This window comes from Phalacrocorax aristotelis, chromosome Z, assembly GCF_949628215.1.
Source record: "Phalacrocorax aristotelis chromosome Z, bGulAri2.1, whole genome shotgun sequence".
NCBI lineage: Eukaryota > Metazoa > Chordata > Aves > Suliformes > Phalacrocoracidae > Phalacrocorax > Phalacrocorax aristotelis.
The window spans coordinates 72,237,583-72,255,492 of record NC_134311.1 but is presented as its reverse complement, the minus strand read 5'-3'; the positions used below and the strand labels follow the sequence as shown (position 1 = coordinate 72,255,492).

At 44.4% G+C, this 17,910-nt stretch overlaps 1 protein-coding gene across 1 annotated transcript in view; it reads left to right on the top strand.

The window, feature by feature from the left end:
* The window catches only part of DNAI1 (dynein axonemal intermediate chain 1), a 151,848-nt gene that overhangs the window by 82,604 nt on the left and 51,334 nt on the right, over positions 1 to 17,910 (top strand). Inside the window, exons 14-16 of the mRNA XM_075079030.1 lie at positions 9,086 to 9,175; positions 14,266 to 14,353; positions 16,160 to 16,239. Of these exons, the coding sequence (XP_074935131.1) occupies positions 9,086 to 9,175; positions 14,266 to 14,353; positions 16,160 to 16,239 (258 nt within the window). The remainder of the gene's footprint in view (positions 1 to 9,085; positions 9,176 to 14,265; positions 14,354 to 16,159; positions 16,240 to 17,910) is intronic.

Here is a 17,910-nt window from a genome sequence, read left to right as displayed (position 1 = left end):
ACTGACAGACTGGAGTTGTTGTCTGCTATGACTTACATGGTACACCCCTCCTGATGCATGTGAAAGGATTTCTGTAATTCCCCCACCCCCAAGCAGTATCACTTTGCTGATTCCTGCACCAACCTCTGATGCGTTTCTGCTCTACTGCCACTTAGCCAGAAATTCCCTAATTTCTACTTGTTTATATGCTTTCCTCTTCCTGTCTGTGTTCCTCTGCACTTGTCTTTATCACATGTCACCTTATTGCTTTCAGACTATGTCTCCAGTTTGTGAAGATAACTTTGAGCCCTGATCCTAACAGAATCCTCTGCCTCTAAACTGTCTCATCTGCAAATATTCTGTGTATTTTGCAATCCATTATGCAATTTACTAATGAAAATATTGAATAGAGCTGGACCTAGGACAGTCCCTTGTGGGAACCATCTAGAGATGCACTCCGAAGTGGTCAGGAAATCACTGATTATAACTCTTGAAAATGCATTTTTCAGTCATTCATCCAGTTCATAGCAATTCCATATAGACTTATTTTCTTAGCTTGCTTCTGAAAACATCACAGGGAGTATGCCAAAAGCCTTACAAAATTAAAGGTAAATCACATTTACTTCTTCCCTCTAATCCTTTAGGCCCATTACCCTGCCAAGGAAGAAAATAAATTTTTTTTTTATAAGATCTTTTCTTGACAAACCCATATTCACTCTTCCTTATCTTCTTATCCTGTACATATGTATGGATGACTTAATACTTTGCTCCAGCTCTCAGAGTTCATTATTAAGCTGACTGGCCCATGGTCCTTTAACCTATTCTTCAAAATATATGTTGTATTGTAACATATATATATTTATATATGTTGGGAGAGAGGGGGGGAGGGGGAGAGAGAGAGTTGTATACTGTCAGAAGAAAGGTTTTGTTTGGGGTATTCTGGGGGTGTTTTTCCCCTATTCCTATCCTCCAGGACCTCTCCTGTCTTCTAGTTTTCATGGATAATTGCTAATGATTCAGAGATTGCTTCAGCTGCTCCCTTAAGCACCCTAGGTTGAATTTCATCAGGCCTTACAGAGCTGGATATATCTGTCTTATCTCAGAATTCTGGCCTGTGATCCTTAAAGTTAACTTTGTTAAATGTCTAGTTAAAATTTATCTTTTTTATATGGCACTAAAAGAAGGAAAGCCTTAATACTTCTACTTTACTTGTGGTTTGTTGTGGGACATGTCTTCCTCTTTCTAAATAATAAATGGGGTCTAAGAGGCAGAGGCTCAGGTGAACCTTTCTGGGATGTCTGATTTTGGCTCCATGCAGACACCAGCCTCCTGGCCTGAAACATCATGTTCCTCTCAAAAGAGAGTCTCCAACTTCTTCCCCAGACAGGTGTCTCAGGCAGTGACAGAAAGGTGTTAGTGTCCCCCAGCTTGTGAGGGTGAGCCAAAGATGCTGACTGGACTGCTTTGACCTAAATCTTGGAGTAAGCCGTCTGCACTGAATTATCACAGCTCTTTAAAATCTTCATTATTGCCTTGAGTCAAAGTGAGTCATCTAGATATAGGTTACTGTTTGCCTTTATCCCAACTAACCGTGGTGAAGGGTGAAGCATTCTGTCTTCCTTCTTCCCACCTCCACACAGGACAACTTGTACTGCTGTCCAAGTTAGCACTGGAGACTCCAGACACTGCCCTACTCCTCACCCCTAAAACTTGTTCTGCCTGTCTCCCTCTGCATAGAGTGACACTCGAGTTGCTTTACATATGAGTGAATTAGCCTGTGTTTTCTAGGTGAGCAAGTGAGTAATTTTGGGGGGGTCTCTTTTGGCTGATTGCAGGAGAGCAGCCTTGCTTTTTCCACGTTCTCTTCTAGGTACCTGGCTTGGCTTCATGTCTGGTAGCTGGCTGAGGATCCTCAGTGAAGCGGCAAAGCCCACTTATGGTGCCAGGTTGGGGTGCGTGATAAGCAGAAGAATAGCTGGCAATGTGCTTGATGGAGGGCATCTGGGGACTTCATTGTAGAAGCGCTACTTTGTCTCAGCAGCAAGGAGGGAAAAACTATTTACTCCAGCAAAACAGAAAGTCAGTGGACTCGGGATCAGCTGACTGTCTTAGGAGACTTTCACCACAGCAGATCCCTTGGGCAAACAGCAGAGGCAAGTGACACAGGGAGGAGAATAAACAAAAAACTGGCAATTTGTAATTGACAGGAGGAGAATGTGAAAGATTTCTTCTCTGCTGGTAATGACTTGATGTTTCTGGATGCTGTTCTGCTGGGTCACTGGCAGGAACCAACATGAAATGCATTTGGAGGTGACAGAGGGAAGAAATGACAACTGCTTCTTAGCTCACATCAGAGACTGCTACAGGGAAGTCCAGGAGACTATTCACTCCAGAGCACAGGAGACATCATCCTGGCTCCAGAAGATGTGACCTATGGAGCACTTTGTCGTAGATCAGCACTTCAGTATGAGCCCTCAGCATGATGCTGAGGCAGACTGAAAAACAGGATAGTGGCGAAATGGAGAAAGTATCTTCTGCAAAGACCAAAGGTGCCCACTGTTGGACTAACACGTCCAGGTCTGGGCGGGTACTCCTGGTTGGAGTTTGGTCTGCCTGCCTCTGCAAGTATCCACACTGTGTTCATCTGTCAGCTGATGACCTGGGTAATTGTGTGATGGATGCAGCCAGACTGCATCCATGAGAGCTCGTGCCCTTGCTAAATCACAGCACATGTTCAGCTATTCTACCCTGACAGAGCCCCAGAGCTTTGCTGGCCCTTTGCTTTGGCTGAGGCATGTGCATAAAGACACTGGAGAGATGTGGTTTTGACAGTGGGTTTGTGCCTGTGCTTTGCTGCCAGGGCAGGCACAGCTGGAGTAAGCTGAGAGGTGATTCCCTCGCTGTGTTTGCATGCTTGCTCCAGGAACAGATGTTTCCCAGTGGGAAGCCTTGAATAAAAGTCTTCAGCCAGTGTAAGTGTCCAAATCTCCCTACTTAGCCCTGTGTGCCCAAGGTATGGGGAAAACAGGGTGGCTGGGAGAGTCCAGAGGAGCTGGGAAACACTTGTGCTCCCCTGACGCACAGCTGGGCTCCTGCAAGATAATGTGGCTCCATTCAGCTACAGAGCCAGATGAGTGAACTCCCTGAGCTGCGGGGCTGGGCTTTCTTCCTGAAGCACAGAAACAAGAACATGTGTCTAAAGCTGAGTATTATAGAAAAAAGCACAAAGACAGATTAATACAGAGAAAGTGAAGTTGCAAAATGAGCTGTGATTATCCTGGATCATAAAAAGGAAGGGGAAAATATTTGAGAAGTATATTAGAAGTTAAAGGAATGAAGAATATAGCCTCATTACTAAAGCTAGCTTTCAGCTAATATTGAGTAGTATGGAGAAGGATGAAATATTTGATGCTGTATTGTTTAATCTTACAATAAGTGTCTAAGACTGGCTGCTTAGTATGATTGATGTAACAAGAGGATGAAAGCATAGGTCAGAATAGGGAAAGAGCATGTTAAAAAATATTTAGATGAGACAGGTTCTCGCTCATCAGCAAGACATACCCTGAAGTACTTAAAGAGCTAGCCAGAGCAATGTCAGACCATTTTAGCAAGCTTTTTAGGGAGTTTTGGAGCTACATCCATCCTGTATTTTAAGCAGAGGCTAGTGTTTATGTGCAAGCCTATGTACAGCATCCGAGCAGACTGAGTACCTTGGACTCAGTGGCAGGGTAGGGGTGTGCTCTGAGGCATGGGTGAAGGGAGGCATGACTCTGCAATGGACTCACACACATTCACATACCTGTGATGTGGGCAGACTGGAATAGTGATACATATAAAGTCATCAATCCCAAACCACTTTTCAGTGATGCTGTAGAGCCAATGTCTGGCAATAGAGATTTATGTAGGTGCTTTCCTCAAAGCGACTGTCCTTGCATCCAGGAGGGACAGTGGCATGGACAAGGTAGCAGAGCCCAGAGACCAGTGTTTGGGCAATTCACCCAGGCTAGAGGCATCCTGAGCTGCCACAGGGACTTGCAAATTATTGATGACAGCACAGCAGTGCATCAGACTGCACTCTGGCCTGTAGGACAAGCATGTCCATGAAAAAGAGGAAAGGTCTCAAAAGGCTGGAAGAAGTGAAAAACTACCTGGAGGAAAATTGTAGGATTGGACCCAGGGAATCACTGACCAGCCAGACCAATTTTGATGACTGGAAAAACATTGGAACAAATGGCAAAACCATTTGTAAATGTCTAGATAATAAGGTGATTCAGAGAAGCTGACATGTATTTGTCCAGAATAAATTGTCAAGCCAGTATAATTTATTTTCTTTTGTTTCAGAGAACAGGGACTCATGAAGAAGGGGGAGGCAGTCAAGGTTATCACCTCTATCCATCTTGACTTGACTAAAGCTTTTGATCCAGGCTCATACAGTGGCATTCTTATAATCAAAGTGGAGAAATATGAATTAGGTAAAATCACCATAAAGAGACTGCTCGGGTGGCTCAGGCAGTGTGCCTAAAGAGCAGCTACACAGAGCTTGCTGTCATGCTCTGAAGATGCTTCAGGTGAGACCCTCCAGCTGTCACTCCTGATCTTCTTTTGATCAATACTTTCATTCACATCTCTGATTACAGAATAGGGAAGCCCCTTTGGGAGGACAAGGCATTTTGCAGGACATGATTATGTTCAAAATGATCTTGATAAATAGGAAGAAAGGCCCAAAATCAATGTGATAAAATCCAATAAAGACAAGAGCAAATACTCTGTATACAGTACTGATAGTCAGACTGGCAGTGGAAGGATTTTGTCCCCAGGTCATATTGGCAGGGACTTCCCTCAGCAGCCCAAGGAGTTTGCTTGCTGGAGTCATCTGAGCGTCTTGGCCAATTCATGTAAGGGTGACCTGGGGATTTGATAATGCCTTTGTCTTTCCTGTCCTCTACCTGTGGTAGACTTTATTAGGTTTTTTTAGGCATTGAGTGACCAAAATGCTCTTATTTCACTTAAGGCAGGTGTCAGCAGGGCTATGGTACTCCAATGCTGGTAAAGGACTCCTTGGAAGATAATCAATAGAAAGGAAAGGAATTGCTTGTTAATCAATATGCATGTGTTGCATGCGGCACCCCACAGCTGAGCTTTGGCAAGCTGAGGGCTAGCCAGAGGGATTTGTGTTTGCAGTATCGAGTGTCACTTCACAAGAAAGGCAGGCAGATCCTGCCTGTGGCTGCCTGCGTAGCGCTCAAGTCAGTCTCATGACTAGAAAGATTTTGACCAGTTGTGTTTCGTCAGTGTGAGTGACTAACAGCCTCCGTGCTATGAAAACTGATCAAGCGTTATTTCTTTTGTACGAATGACATCAGAAACACAGGAATTTTCAAATCAGATTGGATAAATGGTTTAATCTCCTGCTGGACAGGAGCCATTGCCAGCTGCAGTAGATAAAGATGATACTATTCCCTTGCTAAGAATTAATGGATTATTGCTCTGCTAATCTGCTGCGCATAGCAGTGAACATGCAGGTTTCAATCTTTATTTTTCTATGAACAAATAGGGTTTTGAATAGTCTCAACTTCTTTATAAATAAACAGCCTTTAAGAAATAAAATTTGAAAAGTGTTAGACTTTTCTAACAGCAATGATTTTCACACAATAATTTTGCACTGCAAAAATAGGTTAAAGATCACACTGAAAAAATAGCAGTGCATCCTTGATTTTTTTACAGGTCCCATCATGATAAGGCACAGAAAATAACTTGCTGCTCTTTGTTTACTTGTCTCCTTTTGGCTGCTTACACACACTTTCCTTTCTCACATGGTTCTTTGCTCTTACTGTATCATAATCAAACTTCTTGTGTAAATTGTCTTATGCAGCCAAAATCCTGTGATGATTATCACATGCTTCAGGAAAGAATTAACTTCTTGCCACCACACACACAATTGCCTGGTTCTCTCGTCAAATGCCCCACCCCGCACAGCACAGCTACTGCTAATGACAGGAGGTTATGCCACGTTCACAAGCCTCTGGGAGTAGGGAAAAGGCCAGTTCTGAGCGGATGCCCGATTTGATTGCAGTATCATGAAGGTTAATTACTCTAATAAGCATTTATGGGATTCAGAGATCAAGAGAAAAAAGATCATAAACACTATTAAGGTGTCAGAGGTGGTGAAATAAAATTGAAAGTATTAAGTGTCAGTTTCTGTTTTCTGAAATTCAAGTTAACGTCACTGAGAGCTGCTGACAGTCATCTGAGGGCAGATCTTGATGCCCTTGAGGAACTGTGTTCAAGCTCCTACAATGTATACCTAACTGACGTACTGTTGACTGCTTTGAATGTAGGAGCAGGAGTACCCCAGGCAAATCAGCCTGTTTGCTTTTTGGGGCTGTTAACTCTACCTGTCTGTGTACAGGATGAAGAGGAGTAGTTGCGATATCTAACTGAGCACCCATAGTGGAAAACTTGACTAGATCTCCATCAGGGATAGGGTATTCAGAGTGGGCAAACCCCAGGAAAAAGCTCTTCACTTGGGGAATGCTGAAAGGAATTGTCTTGGGGAAAAAAAACCCTGAGCTCATGATAGAACTTATGTTGCTGGTCACCTCCAGACGAGGTTCCTACAACAAGTTGTGTTAGTATAGACATGAGGACTCAGGAGTTGTCTCTGCACAGGGTGGTTGGGGTTGACTCCAGATGCTGAGCCTTCATCCATGTGTTTTCCACTGGTGTGACGGGCTGTCACTTGGCTCTAGCTCAGGTCCAAAATGCATACACTGTACTTGGCAAGAGCAGAGCTGGAAACTCAGCTGCAGCTGCCCCTGCACAGCTCGAGTGGAGCTCGCTAATGAGTGCCCGAACATACATTTTGATAGGGGGCAATCTGGTAATCTCCCTTCAGAGAGGGTCTGGACTAGCTCTGATCCTGGCACGTGTATTGTGTAAGCAACCTGAGTGGTGGCTCTAGACTTTAGGACAGCTCAGACCCAAGCTGACTGCAGCACAGGTATCATCTCACCTGCATTTCTCTTCCACATGCAGCTCAGGGCATTGCTGGGTTCCAGCTGCAGGTTTCAGACACTGGAGAGCCCCTTTGCTTGCAGTGTAGTCCTGTCCCAGTAGAGGATATCTGAGCCACTTGTGCTAACTGCTCCCAGGTCTAAATGGCAAAACCTTTGCACACTGTTTTCATAGGAGATACTGTCTTGAGAAATCACTTCTGCTACCTCAGCAAAGTCAGTTTGCACATGTTGGGAAGTGTGACTGTTTTTCCCAAATATTTGGGGAAGTAGGCTGAAGACAAAGAACATGAGTTAGAGGATACCTGTGTTGGATATACAAATAAAAACTTCTTACCGTCAGACAATTTATAGAATGGCATTTTAAAAAAACTCTGATTTGAAACATGACTCTTTTTTCTGTGCCCAGTAGGAGACATGTTGAGGATTTGTTTGTACCAGTTCCCCTGAACTCTACGTTTTTCATTTTGAATAAAAACTCATTACTACACCAGCCCCTTCATCTGAAGCAGCTGCTGGTGACCATCATTTCATGCACAATGGCCAGCCTTGGAAATCACTCTTCTCCATATGTGCCATTGAACCTGTCTTTTTATCATTAGCCATTTTACTTTGGGCCATATTGAATTACACCATTTTTTTAATGACAGATAACAGAGTAATCTTCCACTTGGAGACTTATGATTTCTTCTGTGCAAGGATATTCAAAGGTATATGCCACTCGAGAATCTTCAGTTGCACCTTATGGACACGAAGCTGGAATTCTGATGTATTCTCAGATGGATTGCTTTTATGATTTATTTTTCCTTCCTCAGAATAGTGTGTTCTAGGTAGGAAACCTGTTCACTAGAGGATTAATTACTCTCTGCTGAGTCTCTTGCTGAATTTTCATGCTCCACAGAACTTCACAGTATAAAGAATTTTACAAAACAGAATTAACACTGTTTTTCCCAAGGAAGTATCATCAGAATACCCATTCTGTGTAATTAAAGTATTGAGAATGCTGCTTGTTGTCTGGAATAGGTACCAGATAAATAGCTGGTCATAGATAGAGTATTTGGTAAGCTCTAGCATAATCATGCCCATTTATCATGTTTATGGGATGATGTTTAGGGAAATCTATCTGCTGCACTACTTGTACAGGAACAGATACACCTTTGAAAACCTCAGCAGAACCTACTGAAGTGCTTGTCCCCATCCTGAACTGACAGATGCCCACAGGAGTGTGTGCTGACAGGCCCAGTGACAAGTCATCCTTTTCCCTTCAGTCTGATTGAATTCCCAGATCTGAAAATCGAGCGTTCTTAATGCTTTTGGTCTAACTGAAATGTCTCTTCTAAACCGTAAGCCATTTATCTGAGTTCTAATCTCTCCTGCTGAGCTGTCACAGTCAAAAGGCAAATCTCCTTACTAGGCAGACAGATGCTCTGAAGGTGTAGGGAGGATTTCAATTTTAACGGAGACGTTTTCATCTCCCTGAAACAGAAGTGCCCCAAGGACCTATGTCACACGTTGCCTGCAAGGGCTCGTCTGCACCCCACATAGGAACAGAAAGCTAATTTGAGGTTGTCTGGCTGAAGGGTAGCTGTATGGCACTGCACTTGGAATAATTAGCCAAATGGGAAGAGTTAGTTTGTACAAGGTCAGTGATGTACTCAGGTGTCTTGGGTCCTTTCTGTGGCACTGCTGGTGTTGTGTGGAGATGTTTTAGGGATCTCTGGGATGGTGGTGTGCCACAGTGTGGAGTGCTGTATAGCTCAGACACCTCACAAGGCCCATCCTTGATGGCAATGCTCCTGTCACTGCTGGGGGAGATGGCCATGGGTAGGTGCAGGGTCGCCAGTTGTGGGGACTGTGTGTGCGCTCTCTCTGGAGCAACTCTGCAGGAAAGTAAGTGATGGGAGTGGTGGTCACACTTCTGAAACTGCCTGTGGAGGTAAGGGTCTTCACACATGCTATGCACCAGCAGGCCTCTGCGGTGGAAACTGGCTGCTCTTTAGGAAGGATTGCAGAAAACCCTGCTGAGGGCATGGGACTCTCTCCTGCTAATGCTGAGTGCCCTGTGCTGACTGGGACTGTCTTCTTGCTTAAAGGTGAAGTGGCAGAAGGATGACATGGACAACAATTTGAACTTCTTCTCCATCTCCTCGGATGGGCGGATTGTTTCATGGACTTTAGTTAAGGTAAGCAGTAGGTGGCAATTTCTTTTCCCAGGCTAATTATAGCCAAGTGCCTCCAAAATTCAATGATTTTTTAAATTTTTATTGATAATAAGCCAGGTTTGAAAAGAAGTGGCAGCAAAAGATTGCACGTGCAGTCACAGCTGGGTCTGGGCTCCATGTTAAACTCTGAAATGAGCAGAACCAGCCTAGTCCTTTCTCAGGACCTAAGCTTCATCCTGCCTGCACCTGTAGCACCCCATGAGCCTGAGTATGCAAGATCATTTTCCTGCTGTGCAGCTGCAGGAATTCAAGACTGGACCTTGCTCTGAGACGTTCCTTGTCCCAGGAGGGTCATCCAGGGACAGAGGAGAATAATCTGCTTTTTTCCCAGCTTCAAGACTCTCACCCCAAAATGGTCCTTTACAGATTGCAATTCAGAATGGGAGAGGGGAGGTGCAAATTTCTCCGCTTGTGGCCAAAGTAGCACAGAGAGAGCTTGTATTTGCAGTGGAATGGCAATGTGCAATCAGACAGGAAGAGGGCTTCCCCATGCCATGACATTGCCAGCTCACACCCAAGACAACCTCTGTTAACTCGTTTGTATGCCCTGCCTTTGATCACTTTTTCTTTTGGCGTACATGCATTGATAGAAACTTAGCATTAATGTCACAGAATCACAGAATGGTGGGGGTTGGAAGGGACCTCTGGAGATCATCTCGTCCAACCCCCCTGCTTGAGCAGGCACACCCAGAGCAGGGGGCACAGGAATGCGTCCAGGAGGGTTTTGAATATCTCCAGGGAAGGGACTCCACAGCCTCCCTGGGCAGCCTGTGCCCCTGCTCTGGCACCCGCACAGGAAAGAAGTTCTTCCTCATGTTTAAGTGGAACTTCCTGTGTTCCAACTTGTGCCCATTGCCCCTTGGCCTGTCATTGGGCACTATTGAAAAGAGCCCAGCCCCATCCTCTTGACACCCACCCTTCAGATATTTATAAGCATTGATAAGATCCCCCCTCAGTCTTCTCCAGGCTGAACAAACGCAGGTGTCTCAGCCTTTCCTCATAAGGGAGATGCTCCAGTCCCCTCATCATCTTGGTAGCTCTCTGCTTGACTTGCTCAAGCAGTTGTCCCTAAATGATCCTTAGATTTATGTCTCTGAATCTCAACCTGTGTTTTGCCTCTTGGCTATTTGATTTTACATCTTGAAGATTTAAAAATCTTTTACTTAAAAATAATTGAATTGCCCTAAAAATGAGTTTGAAGCAGCTGTCCCATTATTCCCCAGCAAGCAAAGAAATTTCATTACATCCTTGGATGCTCATTTTTTCATCCTGTTATACCAAACTACTTAAGGCTTGTCTGTTCTGAAAATTTTAGGTGTTGCTGCCCTGGGCAGGGATTAAAGTCTAACATTATATGTAAAACTTAGGCTCATGTTCATTTCAGGAGTGGGAGCCTCTTCTAATGAACATGGTAAGTGCATGCAGAAGGCATTAAGTTCTTTTTCATAAACTCCTCCATGTTCATACATGCAGCTTTAGATACAAAAATCCCTCCTGCAAGTGTGTCCCAAGTCCTTCTTCCAAAACAGCTCTCAGCGACAGGCTAACATTATCCCAGCACTCAGGTCCTGTTTCATCCCCTGTGCAGAAATGCCCAAAAAGTTTATGTTGAAGTGAGTAATACGCGCCCACAGCTAAACACATCCAGTTGAGGTGATTTGGCAGGTTACACCTATCAGCTGAGCCCCAGTAACTGAGTGTGCTTAGTCTGCTCCACTTAGGAGGCAAGAAACACTGGGTTAAGCCTCTTACTTCAGAGAAAGGCCACAACTGGGATGACCTAAGAGTCTGCAGATGGACTGTCATGGCAACTCACCTGGTAGAGGTGTCTTTTGCAACATTTCTGTGATTCATCTGTGCTTAGCTGTGTTCCCACATCGTAAACTGGTTTTTTTTTCTGTCCCTTGAGCATGTAGATACTACTTTAGCATCCTTGGTGTGAATTCTAAGACCCACATCCACTTAGCACAATGTAATTTCTACTTATTCCTTGTACTTCTGTTAGAAACTTGGCCACACCCATGTGAAAAGCACTGCTTCAAGATTTTTTTGAGGTGAAGTTACCTCTGAAACTACCAGAGCTGGTATGTACTTAGCAGGCAGGCATGGAAAAAAAGCAAAATTTCAGGTGCTGTCTGGTTTCTTTTTTTGGATGGAGATTCAACAGGGAAAGCAAGAAACAGAATGAAAAGGGCATTTTGTTACGATCTGTGGTTTTGTACCCAGCAAGGAGAGATGGACAATCTGCTTGAATTTCAGTTTTACAAAAGAGCTATCTCTGGGTTTTATTTAGAATAAAATTGAAGAGACTCCAGAGGTCTCTATTTCGCAAATCCATAGTGCAAATAGGGAATAAACGAAAGAGAGCTTTGTTAATCTTTTTGACAGGACTATCCTGAAGTAAAGCTTCTTCAAACACTGATAGCTGTTTGACACTTCCAAAACTGAGAGCAGAAAGTGACTAAATTTGTTCTTACTTCCAGCTGGATATTTGGCAAGCCGCACTCAAAATTTGGATAGAAGAGTTGTCAATGTTAACTAGGGACTGTTGATCTGCCTTGACCATAGTGGCTGTCTCTGTTAGAAATGGGCACTACCACTTTGGAAAAACTTCATGAGATAGAACATGAACTGTGTGCTTAGGTTATTGTCTTGGCTTGGTTTTGGGTCATCATGAATGTGTGAAATGGTGAGGAAGCATGCAGGACTTCTGCAGCTGGATGACTCTACTCTTCCACCTTGGGTGCACATGTTGCTCATCAGAAAGGAGAGCTGTCAGATCTACATCAAGGAATCAGTTGGGATGCAGCCTGGCACTGCCTCTCAGGCTGATCCTCAGCAATCTCAGGTTTGATTAGCAGCCATAGTTCACCCTTCCTACATCACCTAGAGCTAAATTACTGAACACCTCCGGGCCTCCTTCATCACTTGAGGCTAATAAAAACTAAAGGGAAGCAGGCAGCTGCAAGGCCTAATTCACTAATACTTACAAAGTGTGTTACAATTGTTAGGTAGAAGCAACATGTTATTGTTCGTTATTCCTGGAAGGCTAAAATGTCAACAGTCTTTTTACCCAGAGGAATATATGAATGGCTCTGGCAACAAACAGGCCCAGGAACAGATGTATTTTCCAGACTGCAAAGCTGGGTACAAAATAAAAGCATCACAACAGGGAAGTCTGCACAAGTAAGATTCTTTATGAAGGCAAGAGGCTACAGAAGCTGTCCTCAGAGGCCTTGGCCAGGTGGAGGTGCTGGGAGGCATCTTCAGAGAAAGGCTGCAGAAAGGTGTGTGCTTAGAGAGAATGTCTCAGGTGGTTTGCCTTTCTACTAGAACAGAGAGTAAGTGTGCTAGCACATCTCTGGGCCTGCCCAGATCATGCTGTTAGACGCACTGGGTATATCAACATGATCACTTGCAGGTAGCTCCAAAGCTGCTCTTCAGACCAGACTCAGGTGGCCACCAGCTATGCCTTGGCCATGGTGGATGCTCTCTGGAAAGCAAGCAGACCTTGGAGCCTGAGAGAGGCAAGTGCCTGCTCAGCATGTCCTGACTCCGCTCCTGGGAGCCCATCAGCATTCCTGTTTGGAGGGGTAGTGAGTGGCATGTGCTCTGTTCCTGGGTGCTCTGGACACTGCTCTGTCCAATTCTTGCACATATTCACCAGCATATATGGCCGCTTTCATAGCATTGCTCCTGACTTTACGCGCTGAATCCAACTTGATGTAACCCACATGCTACAAGAAGAGTCACTAACAGAAGGTAGGGTTCTGCAGGCTGCAGGAGTCCTATCCTGCTTCTTTACGCTCTCTCAGAGAACAGTTACTGCCATCAATAGGCCAGGGCATATGGGCATGCAGCACTGCAAATTAGTGAGAAGAAAGTATGTTATTTTTTTGATTTTCACCTTTCTTGATCCTTCTGTGACTTCCTACCCCCAAAATATGATAAAAATGTTTTATAGAACACTGTCCTGAACTGCAGTAATGAACAGATGCTCACAAGGTCTTGTGCCATCTTCCCTAACATGCAGTTCCCTAGGACTGACTTTGCCAGGCAGAATCTTTTTCCACCTGAGTCCTGCTCTGGGCTTAGAGAAGCTCCAACTAAAGCTTGATTCACTGAGCTAACAAGTTATGTTTTATTCTCACAGTGCTCTAATGGGAAATCTGCAGATTCATGAAAACAACCAGTCCTCAGCCCACACTGCTCACTAATATAATCTTTAGCTCTTTGTTCTTTTTATGAGCTCCAGGGTATTCTTATATTCACAACCAACTCCATTCTGCAGTGGCATTTTAATTCCCAAAGCTAGTCTAAGAAGGGATCTTTGCCCTCTCATTGTTTCCTCAAACTCACCCACACTGCATCTATTTTTGTCTCTCTTCTGTCTCCCACCTCGACTGTAAACTCTTTGGGACACAGACTTTTTGCCCTGTGTTCATAAAGCACCTAGCACAGCAGTGTCGTGGCCTGCAACAAGAGCTCTTCAGAGCTCTGCTGATAAAAGCAATCTTGGGCACTTTTCCCTTGGAGGAGCTGCTTGCTAGATGTTGTGGTCATTTGAATCTCAGAGCCCGTGAGGTTGTGAGTATTTGGAAATGGAGCTGCTCTGGGGACAATAGGAAGATGGTAAGAAGCAAAGACTGGCAAGGTGGTAAGTTACTATACATCAGTGTGGGTTTTAGTTAGCGCCATGATAAAATGCAATACCCATCTTAAACCACACAGGGTGATTTCACTGCACACAATGATTCAAGCTGACAGTGCCAACCTTCACTCAAAAACACTGACCCCAAACCCCAAAGCTTTCCAGGTCAGTGGCATGTGTCTGGGTGATGTAGCAGTGACCCTCAGTTCCAGTCCACCAAAGCATCAGTTTCCTGGCGGTTTTATGTAAAACAGCATGTTAGCAAGTTGCCAACTGTGAGGATGAAACATTAAGCAACTTTTAAAAATTCCTCCATAAAATTTGCCATTTCAAAGTACTGAATGTTTCTGTATTGTGGCTGTAAAGCCTGTTATTCATGTGGAATCTCCTCTGCCTGCAGAATGAGCTGGTTCATACAGATGTCATCAAGCTGTCAGTAGAGGGAACAACGATGCATGGGCCAGAGGGGCTGCAGCTGCAAACACTTGGTAGGAGCCCAAGTCCTTGCCACGCTGATTAATTACTGACACAAAGCCTCCAATCAGTCATTCTGGGGAATTAAATTGGGAGTGGGGTGTTGAGATGGAAAGGAGCTAAAGAATGGTTACGCCTCCTTGCTTTCATCATGTAGTAGGGCAAAGTCTGTGTGGAGCAGTTGGCAGTAAGGGAGTCAAGTTTCGCTAGTTACATTTTGCCATTACTTGCAGAAAAAGATGCACATTAATTCAAAAAATGTCCATTATACTGGGATATCTGAATGTGTACGAGGCACAGGCATTACCTGTATTTGTCAAAACTAAGTCAGTTTTGTTCTTCCTACCAGACATTCTTCTTGACTGGCCAGGTCAAGATGAAAAGTGACCTTTGCCCTTTCCTGAGTGCACAGCTCATCCAGCCAGTGGTGGGATGTGCCTCATCAGGTTTTGGCTCTCTAAAAGCACAGCCTCTACTCTAAGCTACTATGTTAGGCTTCCTCCATACAAGGTAGAGACAGTGCAGTCCTGGGCTAAATCCCTTGTCCTGACCATCCTGTGTTTGAGATAGGATCAGATGAGTCAGCTCTGGAGGTCCTGGACTACACAGGGAGCCTTGAGGAATCCCCTAATCATCCTACTGCACCTTCTTTTGGCTGTGAAGCTGTGTCCTGGGTTTGGAGAAGGTTTGCTGTGTTTCCAGGCTAGTAACTGCTGAACAATTTGTTTGTGAGAAGGTTTGCACTGCAACATAGGTTGCGAGAGACCAGCTAAAGCAGTACACTGCAGAACTCCTAGGGTCTTTGGGATTACTTGTTAGTGTTACTGGGAAATGGATTTTCAAAGACTTGTCTTGAATATATAATAATCTATTTAAATGTTAGAAATGCAGACAGCATTACAGGATTGAAACAACCTTAACAATTCCTTTGAGGACTACATTTTGTTAACATCTAAGACATAACATTTAACACAGCTGCTGTTGCAGAAAGTTCTTTCTATGTGCTTCTGAGCCTTGCCTGCTTGTTCCTGTTTCTTGTGTGATGATTGCTGTGGGTGTCCCTGCTGGTTTACCACCCAGGTTGCTGTGGCACTCAGCAGACATTCATGTTCTGCTCAAGGACCCTGATGAAATTTTCTTTAACCACTATGTGAATTGGCTTTCTTGGATAATGTTACATCTTCCTCAGGAGCAGAAGCCAGAAAATCTCAAGCAATCACATCCTGTTGTGGTTGACACCTGTTTTAAACACAGTTCACAATGTTGTTCGATTGAGCTTTAAAGTTAAGAGGATATTTCTTCCCAAATCACATCCTTCACTATTGGCTTTACTGAAGTGAGCCTGATAAATGACTTCTGAGCTAAGGATGAAAAGGGCACAGGGAGGTATGATGTGGTGTTTCCTCTCTGGACTCTTTTATACATGGGAAACCATTTGTATTTTTGTGAATACTAAACAAACAGAAAAGATCTGTTCTTCCCCAGCAGGAGGCAGGCCTGGTCCTCATGACTCTTACAATTGCACCACGTGTTTTAAATTCTTACCAAAGTGAATCCTGGGCCAATCTATTCTTCCTGTTCCCTTCCAGTTCTTCCAGTTCCCTTTTCCCTTTCTCTGCATTGGCTTGTCAGATTGCAGGTCTTGGGGACAGACATAGCTTGGAAAGTGTTTGCAGAAGGGGTAGCTCTAATGTCTTTTGGGAGCTTCTGGCTAATAAATCACTTCTGAAAATGCTGTCAGTGTGTGTACCATAGACAAGGAGTGTGTGCTGGCCAGATGAACCAATCCTCTGTCTGACAGACCTTTCTTATGTTAACAGGCTGTGGGACATCGTTTGATTTTCACAAAAAGATAGACTATTTGTTTCTTGTTGGTACTGAAGAGGGAAAGATCTATAAGGTAAGAATGGTCTTTTTGTCTCTTGTTTTACATCCCTTGACCTGTGCTTGTCTTTCAGGTTCATCATCTTAACTGTTTGCTCAGGCAGTTACAAAGTAAAACTTCAGAGTCGGGTCCTGCCCTTGGATCCCTGTGGTGAGCCTGAGAGCACGGCAGAGCCACAGAGGGTCGCAGGGAGCTCTTTGCACAGACCCAATTAAGACCTTATTTTGCAGAAACGTTTTTCATGCAAACTGCATCCCAGAATGCTTTGCAGGTTGCAGCTGTGCAAGTGAGGTGCTAAGTACCATCAGAGCAGACCTTAAAAGGCATTGATCCTCTGTCCTCATGGATGTGGGGAAATGGCAGGAAAAACATAATGTCTTTTCCTTTTTAGATCTGTTATCCAGTGAGCAGTGAGGCTAATGAATCCGCGTTTCCTACAGATTGGTGCCCCACAGCCCTTCCATTACACAATTGCATCCCAGATCCTTTCCCCAGTTCCACTTTCTCCTTGCCCTCCTACCTCTAGTTCCTCACTATCTGCTCTAATCCTTCCTCCCTCTGATCACCCTGATGCTGTCCCTCAGCTCAGTGATCCCATGTCCATGCTATAACCCTTGACTCCTGCACAACAGTGCTGGCTACCTCCTCTCCAGTGCCCTCCTGAAGCCTGACATCCTGGTGCCCAGCACCAGCTGGGAGCTGTCAGTCAGCTGATTCCAGACATGTGATGAGGGCAGCAGCCAAGATTTTCTTGCCCTTCCTGGGGTGAGGGCACTGCCCAGATGTTTGCACTCTACAGCCATCCCTTTTTATAGAATGCGTAAAACCTTAATATTGCCAAGTCCCATGTGAAGCCAGCTTTGGCTGAAATTGCCAGTGAGGCCAAAAGTTGATTGGGAGGATAGACAAACAGACAGCAGGACACAGGCATTATGCTTTCTTAATAAATCAAGCTAAAAATAGGAAGGTTTGAGCTCTGCTATTTTTAGGCTTGAAAATAAAGCCAGTAGCTGTTTACACTTCTAACTTTTGTTTGCACAGCATTACTCTGAGCTCGTTTTGAGGCTTTGTTATTACTGTTGCCACAGTCCTTCAGTGTGAGGGGTTGACTATCAGCAAAAGGCTGATGTGCAGAGTAGATCCATCCAGCCATCCCTAGAGGATGCTGTAAGTTCCTTCCCCATGTTCTGCCTGCAAAAGGTAAACAAAACAGAGGAAAGAACCCAAAGGAAATAATATTCTGAAATCAATATCAATCATTTAGGCAAGACAGTCTTAACAAACATGTAGCCCTTCCAGAGGGATGATGCTGATTGAAATCTCTCCCTTTGCTTACGGCAGTATATAGGGAGGATTTCTGAGCCATGCTTACCTGTGTTGGACAAGACAGGTGCAGAAGGGAGGCAGGAGAGGTGGGGGGGCTGGGCTGATGGATGATGAGCAGTGAGGTAGATGCAATGGCTTTTTATTGATGCTTTCAGGATACAGCTCTTGGGTCCTGTCATTGCACCGAGCAGGAGTGAGCTGCTTGGGTCTCTGTGCTGCGATTGCCGTTGCCACTACGTGTTGAGGGAGAGGGATAGAATCCTTACATGCTATATGACTCAGGGATCAAACATGGGCTGCTCTCCACATGGGCCGAATTTTAGATTATTTATTAAATAAATTGAAAAATTAATTTCATAG